General features: G+C 46.6%; 1 protein-coding gene across 8 annotated transcripts in view; it reads left to right on the top strand.

The window, feature by feature from the left end:
* The window catches only part of Usp28 (ubiquitin specific peptidase 28), a 68,068-nt gene that overhangs the window by 27,083 nt on the left and 25,172 nt on the right, over positions 1-15,813 (top strand). For 4 of the 8 annotated variants that reach the window (XM_023721090.1, XM_023721091.1, XM_023721092.1 and 1 more), the window contains 8 exons: positions 830-935; positions 2,097-2,256; positions 7,143-7,229; positions 9,711-9,848; positions 10,954-11,027; positions 11,363-11,442; positions 12,899-13,047; positions 14,786-14,913. In XM_023721090.1, the coding sequence (XP_023576858.1) occupies positions 830-935; positions 2,097-2,256; positions 7,143-7,229; positions 9,711-9,848; positions 10,954-11,027; positions 11,363-11,442; positions 12,899-13,047; positions 14,786-14,913 (922 nt within the window). Of the gene's footprint in view, positions 1-829; positions 936-2,096; positions 2,257-7,142; positions 7,230-9,710; positions 9,849-10,953; positions 11,028-11,362; positions 11,443-12,898; positions 13,048-13,229; positions 13,392-14,785; positions 14,914-15,813 lie in introns of those variants that run through there. The other 4 variants (XM_023721089.1, XM_012515844.2, XM_012515846.2 and 1 more) reach the window with 2 other exon arrangements.

Here is a 15,813-nt window from a genome sequence, read left to right on the forward strand (position 1 = left end):
TGTGTGTGGCCAGCTCAGCCCACCAGGGGGCGGGGCTGGCTGGCATGTGGTGCTGGGGGATCAAACCGCGGTCCCTATGCTTTTCCAAGCTTGTTCCAAATAGGTGCTTTAGACCACTGAGCCATCTCTCCAGCCCCTTAACTTGGTCTTAATACGTAATTTTTTTGTATATTACTGGATTTTCTTTGCTAATACTTAGGGTCTTTTGGGTGTGCCTGTAGTCATGTGTAAGTTTTCATTTTTCCTTGTTTATACTGTTTGTTTTTGCTGAGATAGCACCTCCTGTATCCCAGGCTGGCCCTGAACCTGTGGTGATCCTCCTGCCTCAGCCTCCTGAGTGCTGGGAGGTAGCTGTGTGGCGCTGCAGTGTGGCACTGTGGGCAGATTCTCATGCTATTTTTGACTGGTTTGGTATATGTATACTCGTTACTACGCTGACTTCATAAGACTCAAATATTCTCTAGGAGAGTTTGTGTGGGGCTGAGTGTCCCTTTTTGAATGCTTTGTATGTAGCCATTGCAGTGGCAGAGACTTTAATGGGCAAGGAAGGAATGTATTTTTTATTTTTGTGGAATGAGACTATACGAGAGCTTGCTACATTCTGGAGGCCTCTGTCTGTGCTCTTGGCTGCGGTCTTGCAGTAGAGCTAGCTGGCTGTAAGGGTATTCATTTGGCTCTGGGACAGAGAAATAAAGTCCTGCCGCACAGAAGTCACTGTAGTGACAGCTAGAGTATATCTGGTTTCAAGAATGTTTTGATTTTTTTTCCCTGTACTGCAGGCAAATGGCACTTTCCAGGGTATAGACTAATTGAATTGTTTATCTTACAGAAGTGATAGATCTCACTCATGATAACAAAGATGATCTTCAGGCTGCCATTGCTTTGAGTCTGCTGGAATCCCCCAAAATTCAAGCTGATGGAAGAGATCTTAACAGGTTATTGTTTAATTTGTAATCTTTGTCCATCACCATTATGTGTAGGTCACAGGCAGTAGCTCTGTGAATGCCGCTCGGGATAATTCTGCCCAGTGCCTTGATGACACCTGAGTGAGATTTCTTTTAGGAGAGAGTGCACTTTAGTTTACTTTTTTAAAAATGTATTTGCTAGAGGGTCTCACTATACAGATCAGACTCATAGTGATCCTCCTGTTTTCAGCCTCCCCAGTGCTGGGATTATAGGCGTGTGCCACCATATCTGGTCTTGGTGGCGAGCTCAGTGTGCTGGCGTGGCATGTGATGCGGGGATCGAACCCGCCTGGGCTTGCCCAAGCAGGTGCTTAGTCTGCTGAGCTCTCTCACCAGCCCTTTGGCTTATTTTTGGAGACTAGAAGAATGTCTGTGAGTAGAAGCCTGCAGTTTTGTAGTTCATAATTGCTAGCAGAAAGCAAGAACCCAGTGCTGTGTATCTGGCCAATATTACCCATTCCCTTTATCAACTTTAAGGGTGTATTGTTCGGTATTTTTAAATGGAAGTTACCACTCAACCACCCTGTCTCAGGAGCAGCCAGAGGATTTATTATTTTAATCTTTGCTGATCTAGTGGTTAACTGGTGCTGCTCTGAAATATCCACTGTCGTGATGAGGCATTGTCCACTGCACCATGTGGAGGCTCTGCCCCTTGGCACGGTGTTGCTCTTGCCCTGTCCTGTGGAAATGCTTTTTTTTTTTTTTTTTTTTTGGTGGAACCGGGGATTGAAGTCAGGCCCTTGCGCTTGCCAGGGAAGCGCTTTTTCCACTGAGCCATCTCTCTGGTCCTGGAAATGTTTGATAGGGCATGTGGTTGGTTGGAGACACGTGAGTACAGTATCTCAACCCCTGCTAGTCTTCAGCCTCCACTCAGCTCCGTTATGGGGTGTGTAACTTCTGTTAGGGAAGGCTTAAGGTTTCTGTTTAAACCTTGCTTTCCATTTATGTAAATATAGCTTCTATATGTCCAGTGATGACCTGGTAAATCACTTTAGGGTATTCTGAATTTTCTATGCAAGTACCAAGACATCCCTATTACCAATATCCTCTGTATATAATCCATTGTCCTTTTTTAACATTTTGTTCTGTTTTGTTTTACATTTGTGATACATTGGCACAAATACTGTATAGGATGCATGAGGCAACCTCTGCGGAAACTAAACGCTCAAAGAGGAAACGCTGTGAAGTCTGGGGAGAAAACCCCAACCCCAGTGACTGGAGGAGAGTTGATGGCTGGCCGGTTGGGCTGAAGAATGTTGGCAACACGTGTTGGTTCAGTGCTGTTATTCAGGTATGGTTGTGCTGTGTTCCTTTTTCTTTTTTTGTTGTTTTTTTTTTTTTTTTTTTTTATTTATTTGTGTGTGTGTGTGTGTGTGTGTGTGTGTGTGTGTCCAGCTCAGCCCACCAGGGGGCGGGGCTGGCTGGCATGTGGTGCTGGGGGATTGAACCGCTGTCCCTGTGCTTTGCTAAGCTTGTTCTAAGTAGGTGCTTTAGACCACTGAGCCATCTCACCAGCCCTTTTTTTGTTGTTTTGAGACAGGGTCTCACGGTATAGTTCAGGCTGGCCTTGAGCTCACTTTGTACCCAGGCTGGTGTTGAACTCACAGTAATCCTCCTGCCTCAGCCTGTGGAGTGCTGGAATTATAGGCGTGTGCCACCACACCCAGCTGTGTTTTAGATTTAGATATTCTTTTTTTTTGGCAGGACTGGGGATTGAACTCAGGCCCTTGCACTTGCCAGGCAAGCGCTTATTCTACTGAGCCCTCTCCCTGACCCCAGATGTAGATATTCTGATGTCTAAATTAGTAGTAAGAATGACATCTACTGTTGTAATGTGCTAAATGTGTTCGGAGTTAGCACTTAGTGACTGTTGTGTTAAGGAAGAACCAGAGCGAATGAGGAGGTATCAGTTATGGCAAAGTTGCTGTCGGCCCCCATCCAGAAGATAAAAGCAGGCTATGGGGATGATGTAGCCAAAGTTAGGAGAGAAGGAAGTGCAAGCCTGCCTGAGAGCTGGGCTCAGTGGCGCGCGCCTGTGCCCTGGGCTCCCCATGCTGGGGTGGGAAGAGCCCAAGTTGGAGCCCAGCACAGTGAGTGCGGTGACTTACCGAGACTCGGTCTCAGGGTAAATGGCCTGGTATGTAGCTCCGTGGACTGTCCCAGGTTCAGCTCCAGCGCTGCAGAGCCAAACCAACAGCGACGAAACACCAGTGAGACAATCACACCTTAAGGTTTGTTGAACATTCTGCTTAAGAGAGAGTTGAGAAAGATGCCACTGTTTCTGGCCGGAGTAACCAGGTGGATCACGGTGTCATTTGGCTTCAAATACTTGCATTAGAGAAGCTCAGCTGGTGAAATGTCTGTAAATATACAGAAATCTCAGAAATCTGAGATACCTCTAGTTCAAATAGCTCAGATAAATGATACTCAGGCTGTAGAAGTATTTTCAGAAATTTGAGTCTGCTTGATGTTGTTGTCTTTAAATGTACAGTGATATCCCCTCTCGGGTCCTTTGTTTTTATTTTTTTATTTTTTATTTTTTTTATTTGTGTGTGTGTGTGTGTGTGTGGGTGTGTGTGTGGGGGTAGCTCGAGCCCACCAGGGGGCGGGGCTGGCTGGCATGTGGTGCTGGGGGATTGAACCGTGGTCCCTGTGCTTTAGCTAAGCTTGTTCTAAGTAGGTGCTTTAGACCACTGAGCCATCTCACCAGCCCTCCTTTGTTTTTAGACAAGGGCCTGATGCGTAGTTTAGGCTGACCTCACCCTGTTATGCAGACCAGGCTAGCAGTCCTGCTTCAGTCTCCCTGGAGTGCTGGGATTACAGGTGTATGCTGTCTCACCCAGCTCCATGTTCTATTTTTGTAAGGATTTTGATTTAGAACTTTGAAGCTCTTAAATTGAAGATTTAATTCATGTGGTTGAGGGATTTACTGTGTGCAAGATGAGAACATAAACGGCCACCCTGAGAACTTAATGAAGGTAGTTATTGACCATGGGTTAAAAGCTAGATTGAGGGGGCAAAAAATGACAGGAAGGAACTGATGATCGAGGAGCAATGAAAAGCCAGGCATGGTGGCATATACCTATAATCTCAGCTCTCGAGAGGCATGAGGAACCTTGCGAGTTCGAAGCCAGTCTGCACTGCACAGTGAGACCTGTCTCAAACAAATAAAAAAACAACAAGGAGCAAGGCAGAAGATCAGTTTGCCTGGGTCCCTGCTGACAGCCAGGAGAGGGTGTCTTTTTTTTTTTTTTTTTGCAGAACCGGGGATTGAACTCAGACCCTTGCGCTTGCCACGGAAGCGCTTATTCTACTGAGCCACCTCCCCGGCCCCAAGGAGAGGGTGTCTTGAGAGTTATTGGACCAACTAGTCAGAAACCACATTGTGGTCCAAGAGTGAGATTTTCTGAATGTGTGATTGAGAATTGCATTTTCAGCTGTTGATATGTCCCTAATGCGGAGTACAGCTGGAGTGAAGGGCAGTGTCACTGTCAGGAAACCCAGAGGTGTCTGGGCTCGAGGGTGTGCATGAGTTTCTTCCACAGTTGCTGGACACCAGTTTTATGTCTAGCACTGATCTAGGCTTTTGAGATATTGGAGTGAATAAGACACACAGCTGTGACCTCATGGAATTTAAATTCTCATGAAAAGCGATGCACAGTAAACTGAAAGTTAACAAGTTAACTTCTTAAGTAAATACATGTCATATGTGAGGCTGTGATTGGTCCCACAGAAGAAGACCAGAGTGAGAGAGGCTGGAAATGCTTCAGGAGAGCTAGGAGCCAGTGGTAATGTAATGCCGGTGCTAGGTCTCGTTGAAGAGAGACTCCTGGAACTAAAGCCTGGTGACGGGAGGTGAGGGACAGAGCTGTGTGTGAAGGAATCAAGGCCTTCCAGAGAAGGGAACCCACAGAGCCATTCCCCGAGGGTGGGAAGGGGCTCAGTGTGTTCAGGGACCCCAGGTGGCTAGGTGCTAAGAGCAGAGGGGGCCTCCCAGAACTGAGGTTCGGGTGAGGTGGAAGTCAGAGAAGCTCCCAAGCAGCGCTAGTCCTGACCCAGGGGGAAGGGCTCCTCCAGCTGCTGTGGGGAGAGCAGAGCGGAGCACAGGACTTGATGCCTTCGTCCTGTTGGTGGTGGCCTGGCCCCAGCTGGGTGCTTTGGAAGCAGTTAGATTCCTGATAGATCCTAAAGGCAGAGCTTCAGGGATTCCCTCTGTGGGTTGGCTGTTGACTGAAGTCCCCTAGGAAGATGACCAGACTTTGAGTAAAAGAACTTTTACCAGATTCCAGGCTTCAGTGAGTCTGAAGCTTAATTTTGGTCACACTAGAGAGGAGAGGTCAAAAGAAGCTGTGTGGTGTCGATGGTGAGGCCACTCTAGAAGGAGGGAGACTGTGCACAGTGAGCCAGGGCAGCAGTGGTGGGTCCAGCTTAGAGCAGTTGGGTGTGGGGACAGATGGCCAGGAAGTTGCAAGTACATGAGGTGCAGTCCAGGAGCCATGCTGTGCACTGGACGTGAGTGCTTGAGAACGAGAAAAGCTTCATTGCTCCGCATTCCAAACTTGGGGACCGGGAGGAGCAGGATGTGTGTGGTGCAGAGTGTGGGGAGAGGAAGTGGTGGTGGAGCAAGAACCACCAAAAGGTAGAGTGAGCTCACCAAGACCGCAGCTGCGTTTCTCACCGAGAAAAGAAATACAGAGGTTCGCGTGGTGGCAGAAGGGCTGGGGGTGTGCTGGTAGCAACACTGCCTGGGCAGAGGAGAGCAGCGCCTCGTGGTACAGCGGGGGTGTGTGGTAGCAACTTGGCCCCGTGCTAGGCTCTGTCCTCTGGTGTGGGAGAGCAGGGTCTCAGTGCCAACGCACGTGCTCCAGATTTGACTCTGACGTCAGGAAGCAGACCTGGGCTCTTGGAATACAGGACGTTTTCTGCAAGGGTGCTGCCTCTAGAACTTCAGTTATGTAGCCTAGCAAGGTTTTCATTTGAGGAATGTTTGGGAATGACAAGTTACGTTCATGAAAGGCAGTTTTAAAAATTACCTTAGAAAAGATATAGAAAAAGTGTGATTTACCAATAATAAAAAGAAACCCTCACAGGGGTGGGGTTTGATCTTCGGGCCTGCTGTGCCAGCCCCACCCCTGCCCCTGGGGCACGCTTAGACAGCATTTGAGACTGGGCGAGGTGGTGTGCACCTGTAATCCCACACATGGGAGGCTGTAAGCAGGCAGATCACTAGGAGTCTGATCGAGTAGTGAGACCCTGACCACCCTGTAGATCCTTCCCTAAAAAAATACAAAAAAGAAACCCTCTCCCCTAGAAGTTCAGCTAAGTGCTGTCTGCTAGAGATGCCTGCTGTTGACTACCCTCCTGTGTTCCCCTGCACTGGGGATTGGACCCAGACCCCTGGTCCAGGGCTGTACTCCCAGCCCTTCTGTAAAAACAGGGTCTCCTGTTAGGTTGCCCAGGTCTGGAATTTGGAATATTCTGCTTTAGCCTTCGAGTAGCAGGGATTACAGACATGTGCTACTTTGTACAGCTAAACTTAAAAAAAAAAAAAAGTGCTTATGGTAGGCAGGAGGGCAGTAAGGTCTGCTGCTCTAAGTGCACAGTGTGAGTTGTGAGTCTCTGCTGTGGAGCCAGTCTTCCCCCCCTAAGCAAACACACATGGATGTAGCCCAGGTTGGTCTTGAACTCAGCGTGCTCCTCCTGCCTCAGCCACCATGGGCTGGGATTATAGGAATGTGCCACCACACCTGGCTAGCGCTCTTTGTAGAAACATTTTTCTGCAATATTACTTTTAGGGGCCGGGGAGATGGCTCAGTAGAATAAGCGCTTCCCTGGCAAGTGCAAGGGCCTGAGTTCAATCCCCAGTTCCGCAAAAAAAAAAAAAAAAAAAAAAAAATTAACTTTTGAAGACTATAATTGTATAATGTATAAACAGAATATCATTTATTTAATGTATTAACCTTTCATGGTCTTAGTTTATTTCTGTTGTTTTACCTAGGGGATTTATAGTTTTGTTAATTTTTGTATAACCAATATATACTTTTTGCGGGGGGGAAATAATAGAATCACTAGGTTGACAGTTACATGTGCTTTTAAATGTGGATGAAAATACTTTGGAATAAAATTTTTTTCTGCAGTTATCTTAAAAGGAAGGGTAAATTCATTTCTTTCTTTCAGTCTCTCTTTCAGTTGCCTGAATTTCGAAGACTTGTTCTCAGCTATAGTCTGCCACAAAATGTACTTGAAAATTGTCGAAGTCACACGGTAAGTTGGTACTGAGAAGTTTCTTTACCATCACTTAGTTCCTGCATCCCAAAGCCTCTTCTTAAAAAAAAAAAAAAAAAAAATGATTTATTTGTGTGTGTGTGTGTGTGTGTGTGTGTGTGGCCAGCCCAGCCCACCAGGGGGCGGGGCTGGCTGGCATGTGGTGCTGGGGGATTGAACCGCGGTCGCTGTGCTTTGCTAAACTTGTTCTAAGTAGGTGCTTTAGACCACTGAGCCATCTCACCAGCCCTCTCTTTTTGTTTTTCTTTTTTTTTTGGTGGAACCGGGGATTGAACTCAGTCCTTTGCGCTTGCCAGGGAAGCACTTATTCCACTGAGCCATCTCCCCAGCCCCCTTTTTGTTTTTCAAACAGTGAATTTAACCGAGGGCCTTTTTATTGGGCTATACCGCAAACCCTTTTCTGTTTAATTTGAGATAAGTTCTTTGTCTTAGCTACTTTTCTCTCGTTGCTGGGACAGATACCTGACACCCAAAATGAAGGAAGGAAAGGTTTATTTAGCTCACGGTTACTGGAGGTTTCAGTTCATATTCAGCTGGCTCCAAGGCAGAGGGGCACAGGGCACAGAGCCGCACTTCATGGCGGCCGAGCAGCAGCAACAGCAAGGAGCAATGGCTCCCGAAAGTCTGTCTCTCTGTCTCTTATATTACATTCAGGCTCTCTGCCCCAGGCTAGGGGAAGTACTCACACCCATAATCCCAGCCTTGGATCACACATAATCCCAGTGCATCATGAGTTAATCACAAACTCTAAAAGTCCCCACCCCATGACTGCATGAGACTTTGGGGGGACAAGTAGACATAAACCATAAGTCTTACTAAGTCACTCACTGTTACCCAGGCTGGGCTCAAACATGTGACCATTTTGCTTAGAAAGGATGACAGCCCTGACTACCAGGTCACCACACTGTAGTTCAGTCTGGCCTTGAGCTTACTGTGTATTCTAGGCTGGCTTCAAATTCATGGCGGTCCTCCTGCCTTAGCCTCTTGAGTCCTGGGATTACAGGTGTGTGCCACCTTGCCTTGCATTAAATTTTTGACTAAAGGTGAAGACCACAACACTTTGGCTTGTGTTAATATTTGGTTTCATTTCTCTTTTTATTTTTGCAATGCTTAACCCAGGGCTTTGTGCATGTTAGGCAAGTGTTCTACCATTGAGCTATATCCCCTGCTCTTTGGTTTTCATTTCTAAATGACTCCTTCCTTCTTTGTAACAAAATTAAAGGTATGCCAAAAGTATAAATTTTAAGTTGATATAAAATTAGGAAACATGGGCTGGCAAGATAGCTCAGTAGACTAAGCACGTGCTTAGGCAAGCATAGGACCTGGGTTTGATCATGACACCACATGCCACGCTGGCTCCACCCCTGGGTACATGCCTGTAATCCCAGTGCTAGGGAGCTGAAAACAGGAGGATCACTATGAGTCCATTTTGCATAGTGAGGCCCTGTACCAAATACATTAAAAAATAAATAAATACAATTAGAAAATGATTTGAAGACTATGGGGAGCCACACTGCCTAACTCAGCGGTGCTGCCCTCCCTGGGTGGGCCCACTCAGAACCCTTGTGTGTTGCATTGTGTGTGAAACCCTCCCCTTGCCATTGGCTACTCAGGCCACGGGGTGGAGAACAGCAAGCTGCTGCATCCAGCTCTCCTTAAGAGATGCCAGTCTGTGCTGGCCGCAGCAGGTGCCTCCTCTCGCTGATCTTGCCTTTTTTGGATTTTACATTTGTGTAATGTGTTCTCCTAACAGAAGAGGGAGCTTAGCTTCAGGAAATGGACCATTCTGTCTTTCCCACAGTATTTCTGACTTATATATAGTTATTTTTTTTTTCCTGTATTTTGGGGGAGGGTCTACAGGGTGTTCAGGGTCTCACTACTAGGTCAGACTCGTAAGTGATCCGCCTGTTGACAGCCTCCCACACGCTGGCATTACAGGCATGCAGCACACCCAGTGCCTCGTGCTGCGGGGGCGGGGCTGGCTTGGTGGGCCCTGGGATCAAATCTGTGGCCCCTGCGCCTGCTTGCAGGTGCTTTAATCTGGTGAGCTATTTGGCCGGCCCTTGTATAGTTATTCTTGACTTTAGAGTAATCCCCTGTCCTTTTCAGGGCCCTCATGATGTACTTTGAGGTCTGACTGACTTAGATCTAGGTAAAGATGATTTAGAGAGTGATTATTATTTTTTTAAGTTTATTTAGTGTGTGTGTGTGTGTGTGTGTGTGTGTGTGTGTGTATGTGTGGCCAGCTCAGCCCACCAGGGGGCGGGGCTGGCTGGCATGTGGTGCTGGGGGATTGAACCGCGGTCCCTGTGCTTTGCTAAGCTTGTTCTAAGTAGGTGCTTTAGACCACTGAGCCATCTCACCAGCCCCTAGAGAGTGATTATTGACGACTTCTCTCCTGTGTGGATCTTCCAAATAAGACCTTGTATGAATCATTACATATGGCTGTGTTTTCTTTAGGAAAAGAGAAATATCATGTTTATGCAAGAGCTTCAGTATCTGTTTGCTCTTATGATGGGATCAAATCGAAAATCTGTAGACCCTTCTGCAGCCCTGGATCTGTTGAAGGGAGCATTCCGGTCGTCCGAGGAACAGCAGGTAGGAAAGGATCTTCTCTTATTTTCCCTCAAGCACTCCGATTTGGAGTCACACCTTACTGATGCTTCTGTGGTATTAGTGCTACTGTGGTGTTGCTTGTTTCGCCTAGCAAGCTGCAGGTGCCTGTGTGGTACAAGAGCAAGCAGGAGAGTGCCGCAGGGAGAACCGATAGTTCTGAAGGGCTGAAGGAGGAGCAGTAGAAAGAGCGGTAGACTTACACGGCTGCTGTTGGAACAGAAGGGGAGAGAGAGCTTAGAGAAGACGGCAGTGAGCCAGGCAGAATGGCACCAAGAGAAGCCAAGTTTTTCGTCTGTCCCATTGCTTTGGGTGACCCAGGTAGAGCTGTTAGTTTAAAAACTATCTAGGGCAGTGCTTTCAGTGCCATAAACTGCCTGCTGTGGCCTGTGTGCCGTGGGTTTACTGCTGCGCTTCTAGGTGCATCCTGGTGGTGGGTCACTTGGCTAGTGTGAGGGAGGCCCTGGGTTTGATCCCCAGCACGACATTGGAAAGATTTCCATTTCTGCAAAACCAACTAAAGCTGAGTTTAACAGCTTTTCTGAGCACTTTTGCTCTTAGACATAAGTATGTACCTTTTCCTTACCTCTACCTATAAATTAACGTTATCACGACTGGATCAGCTTCTTCAAGAGTGTCTTTCCTCCATTCAGATCTCCCATTGCTCTAGAAGACTACAGCTGTTTCTTTGGACTTCTAAAGAAAGACTTAGGGCCCCAGGGAGATAGCTCAGTAGAATAAGTGCTTGCCTGGCAAGCGCAGGGTCCTGAGTTCAATCCCCGTTACCAGGAAAAAAAAAAAAGTATCATTAAAGAAAGACTTAAGTGGATGATTCTGTTTGTTTTTTCTGTATCAGACAGTTGTGACTGAAATCAGTAGTTTCAGTTTCCTTCTAGGCACAATGTAGAAGTTACGTAAGGAACTGTGTTGTTGGTGTTTAGATGGTGGGTTCTGTTCTTGTGTCTGTGCTGTTGGGCCCTAGACAAAAACGCTGTCATAGTAGTAGAAGCTGCTGGTGGGAGGAAGGGCAGACTTCCACTTCTGGGGTATGGTGTCCATCTAACTCATGCAATTTGTGCCTCTCCTCCAGCAAGATGTGAGTGAATTCACGCACAAGCTCTTGGATTGGCTGGAGGACGCGTTCCAGCTGGCTGTTAATGTTAAGTGAGTGTTGAGGGTTGGTCTGTACCTCCTAACGGTGGCTTGGGGAATTAAATGCTTTTCTCAAGTGGAAATTGCTGGTTCTAGTCAAACTTCTTGGGGTGACTGTGAGCTAGTCCTTACAGCGGTTTGCTTTCCCCCCTCCTTGGATGAAGATGATCCCCTAAACATACAGCTGTTTTACTGAAAGGACTAACTCTTAACTTCATATCTGTTCAGTAAGTGGTCTAATCCCTCACTTTAGTCTGTATCTGGTTGGTTGTGACTGATGGTGCTCAGGATTTGTGTAACACTGTTTGATACAAATGATAACATACGTGTCTCCCTCTTTTTAAAAGCAGCAATCCCAGGAACAAATCTGAAAATCCTATGGTGCAGCTCTTCTATGGTACTTTCTTAACTGAAGGGATTCACGAAGGTAAATTCTCGTCCTGAATTCTTAGCCTATGACCAGCCCCTAGTACTATGTCCTTTGGAGGACAGTATAATGAATGAACTTCAGACTCAGATTGACTTGGGCCTGAGTATTGATTCTTTTAGTGCCTGTGTCATGGAGGATGATCTGTTTTGCTCTGGGCTCCTCGGTCTCTTCATAACATGGGTGCAGGCTTTACTTCAAAATGGTTTCATTAGACTGTGTACCATTTTCACAGCCTAATTCTAGCATTAATGTCAGATGCACAGTGATGTTGCTCAGTTTCCTGTGTAGGTTTGATGGCGTAATATCTAATTTCCAGTGATTGTATTGAGCTCAGCACTGTGGCACACACTGCTAGTCTCAGCTCCTCAGGAGCTGAGGCAGGAGCATTGCAGGTTGGAGGCTGCCAACGTGGGCAGCATAGGCCTTGTGTCAAAATAATGTTTGTAAGGGGCTGGTGAGGTCCACAGTGGTAGAGCGCTTGTCTGCCCTGCACAAGGTCCTGCACTCAGTTCTGGTGCTGGGCGGGGAGGCGTCATGCGGCAGCTGGCCACCGGCAGCTTGCAACCACGGCTGCTCCTGACCTCCTTTGGTACTGGGAGTTGCCTTGCCAGGCAGGCGCTGCACAGCTGAGCTCCATCTGGGCCCGTCATCTGCATTCCACAGCCTTACCCTGATACGCTTTTATTTTTGTTAAAATGTGCTGTTTATTTATTTTTTTATTTATGGTTTTGGGGTTTCAACCCCAAATCATATGCTTGCTAAGCATGTGCTTTATCACTGAGCTATACTCCCAGGCCCTGATACTCTTTTAAAAACAGTGTAGTACTGCTGCTCCAAAAAAAATAGCTTTTTTTTTTCTGTATTTAGGACAGGGGCTATAGGGTCTCATTACACAGATCGGACTTGTAGTGATCCTCCTGCTTTCAGCCTCCCAAGTGCTAGGATTACAGGTGCACACCACCATGCGCAGTCTCAAGCCCCAGGGGTGGAGCCGGGGATCGAATCCTGGCTACTGCACTCTGCCTAAGCAGGCGCTTTAGTTCACTGAGCTATCTGCCGGCCCTTGAAATACATTTTTTTGAGAAACTATTTTATTTTTAGTATTTCCCTGAATCTGAAATTTTGCCACTTGCATTCCTGTGAAACATACTAAATGTATTTTAACGTAGTTGTAGTTTGACTCCATCAAGCGAGGCAAGACCCGTGCAGCATGGGCGGGAAACCTATGAGCAGGGCTGTGCAGAGCTGGGCGTTTTCCTGTGTGCGGTGTCTGCAGTGGCCAGTGGTGCAAGCTGGATCCACTGGCACGTTAGAGCATGCCGCCCAGGCCTGGGGCATTTCTGTCCAGTCTCAGGAGATGGCTGGTGTGAGGAGGTTGGCTCTGGGGAGCCAGAACATAGGCTGTGTGTGGTTGTCGTGGCGCCTTGAAACACCCATCTCTCTCTTTGCCCAGGAAAGCCCTTTTGTAACAACGAGACCTTTGGCCAGTATCCCCTCCAGGTAAACGGTTATCGCAACTTAGACGAATGTTTGGAAGGGGCCATGGTGGAGGGTGACATTGAGCTTCTTTCTTCTGATCATTCAGTGAAGTATGGACAAGAGGTAAGGTGGAGATTTTTACCTGCTGTGCAGTGACAAAGCCAATTAAGTAGGACTGAACTTTGAGGCAAACTAATTTCCCATTATGTTAGGTAACTTGTGCTGAGCAGAAATTGAATTTGCCTTAAGTGTCTCCTCAGTTCACATGAACCACTGAGTCAGTGCTTTGATAAATTTTGACTGAAACTATGAATGTGAGTTAATCATGTAAAGGATGTATGCTGCTTCTGATGTTTTAAGTATGATCAAGTTTCTCTCTTTCTGTTGAAGCCTACCTGTACCTGAGTAGGGAGAACCCACTGCCTCCATATTTTCGGAGGGTAAAAGTACAGTGATTAACTCCTATGGTATGCCATTTAGAATATTTTCCCTATTACACTATTTATTGTTCTCAATTGTAAATTCTGCCTTTGCTTTTAAAGTTTTTTAAATTTGATTTTTATTTATTTATGTGGGATTTTTGTTTTAGTGGGTTGGAAAGGGAGGAAGTTAAAGGGAGAGCAAGAGTAATTAGTATCTCGAAATTCCAGCTGGGGAAGAAATAAGGTAGTGCTGATAGCATACTTGTTAATTCTACAGAGTTTAGCTTGTTTTCCTTCTGTTACTCATTTTGAAGCAAGCTGGGGTCTTGATGTGAGTCCACAGGAATTAATAATACAGGAGAAAAAAGGGCTTTATTGAATTAAAATAGAGTCTGATGTGAGCCGTGTTGGGAGTACACGAGCCGTAGAAAGTGGTGGAGCTTGGAGAAAGCTGGTGCCCCCCAGCTTGTCAAGGAAAGGACTAGTTCCTGGTGGGAGGGCCAGGACCTGTGGGACTCACGCATGCTCTGAAAGAGGAGGATGGTCATGACTGCTCACAACTCAGTATTCAAGGTTGGCAACTCTGTAAAAATAAAATAAAAATGGTCATTATGCATGTTTATTTAGACTTAGCCCTGAGACAAGCAGGCTGCCTGGACTCGCCTTGTCGCAGCAGGGCCTCCGGCGCTGCTTGCACCTTCGGGAAAAGGCTTGTAGGTACCTCTGGCATAAAAGTGAATTGGATTGAAGGGCCTTCCCGGTGTAGCCTTTCCTTGCCTAGGTCCTGACAGTTGAAATCTTCTGTGTAAGTGAGGGTTTCCCTGCCTTGGAACTGAATTAGTGCGACTGGCATCTGTTTATTGGAACTCAAGAGATTATTTTTTTCTTCCCTCAAAAACCTGAGGGTTGATAAAATCATGAAGCTATTTCAGGTTTCCTTTTTTTAGATAAAAGATTCAAGTTATGGTTAATGGAGTGTAAACAAATAGTGGCTCTGGTATGCAGTGTCGGTCCTTTTAGATGAGCCCTGCAGGCAGGGTCCCCCAGCTCTGCTGCTCAGGGCGCAGCTCCCAGATTTCCTCAGGGTGTGAGCCTCTCGAATACTGAGCCTCATGTAGCGAGTGAGTGGCAGAGATGCTTGGGCAGGTCACATGTTCAGACCTGGCTAGTGCCAAGGGTGGTGAAGGGAGTGCGGTGCCGTTACCGACTAGCTAGGACCTCTGGAGTCTTAAAGAATGTTGCATTGTGTTTTCTAAAAGGGCATGATTTCAAGTATACGCACTTTATTTTTTGTCTGGGATAAAAGTGCCTTAGTATTTTATTTAAATATAAATTATATATAGAAACAGTAAATTCTTGATGAGGGATGTTTTAAATGTGGCTTCTGGTTATTTCCTAAAGTTAATTTCTTTTCCCTCACACTTCTACCTTGGACAAAGCGTTGGTTTACCAAGCTACCTCCAGTGTTGACCTTTGAACTCTCAAGATTCGAGTTCAATCAGTCCCTTGGGCAGCCAGAAAAAATTCATAATAAACTGGAATTTCCTCAGATTATTTATATGGACAGGTGAGTTCTGGGTTGTGAATGTGATTGTGATGTTGTGCAACAATAGAAATGAGCTTGGAGTGTGTGGTGCATAGAAGTCACTGGGAGGTTGTAGTAAGAGGAAAATTTGGATTCATTGAATCTGAGTTAGGGCCCAGGAGTTTGTTAAGCTGGTGGAGGTGGCATGTGCCTGTAATCCCCCCAGCATTCAGGAGGCTGAGGCAGGAGGATCACCTGAGTTCAAGACCATCCTGGGCTTCATATTCATAGTCCAAGGCCAGCCTGAACTGAGAGAGAGAGACAGGGAGGGAGGGATAGATGGAGGAAGGAAGAAAATAAAAAAGTTTTTAAATGTATTTTAATATATTGAAAATTTAAAAATACTTATTTTTTTGAGACAGAGTTTCACTATGTAGTTCAGGCTGCCTTAAACTTACTTTGTTGCCCAGGCTGGCCTTGGACTTAGGAGGATCCTCCTGACGCCCTCAGCTGCCTGAGTGCTGGGATTGCAGGTGCACGCTGCTGCACCAGGCATAAGAGCTCATGTCTCTGCGAAGCTCCTGTGGTGGCTGTGGCAGACCTTTTAGAGGCCAGGTGCCCAACTTGTAGCCTCACACTGACATATTTTCCAAAGTGCCAGCATGCATTTATGCCCGAGTGCTCACTGCGGGGGCTGCCGGGTGCCTCGGCTTGGCCTTGCGTCGTGCCTGTAGTAGTGTGCATGGTCTCTGGACTCCGGCCTGAGTAGCGTGTGTGGGTGAGAGCCTGGCTTGGTTTGGGGTTTTGGAGCAGTGTGTGGATTAGCTGCAGTTCTTTCTGTCCTGAGTACTCTGTATTCTTGGAGTGCAGGAGTCCTAGGGAGACTCACCTTACAATATTTTAATCTTTTAGCATTTTTTTCTCCTGAGGTATGGTTTATAT

This window comes from Octodon degus, unplaced genomic scaffold (assembly GCF_000260255.1).
Source record: "Octodon degus isolate 3935 unplaced genomic scaffold, OctDeg1.0 scaffold00080, whole genome shotgun sequence".
NCBI lineage: Eukaryota > Metazoa > Chordata > Mammalia > Rodentia > Octodontidae > Octodon > Octodon degus.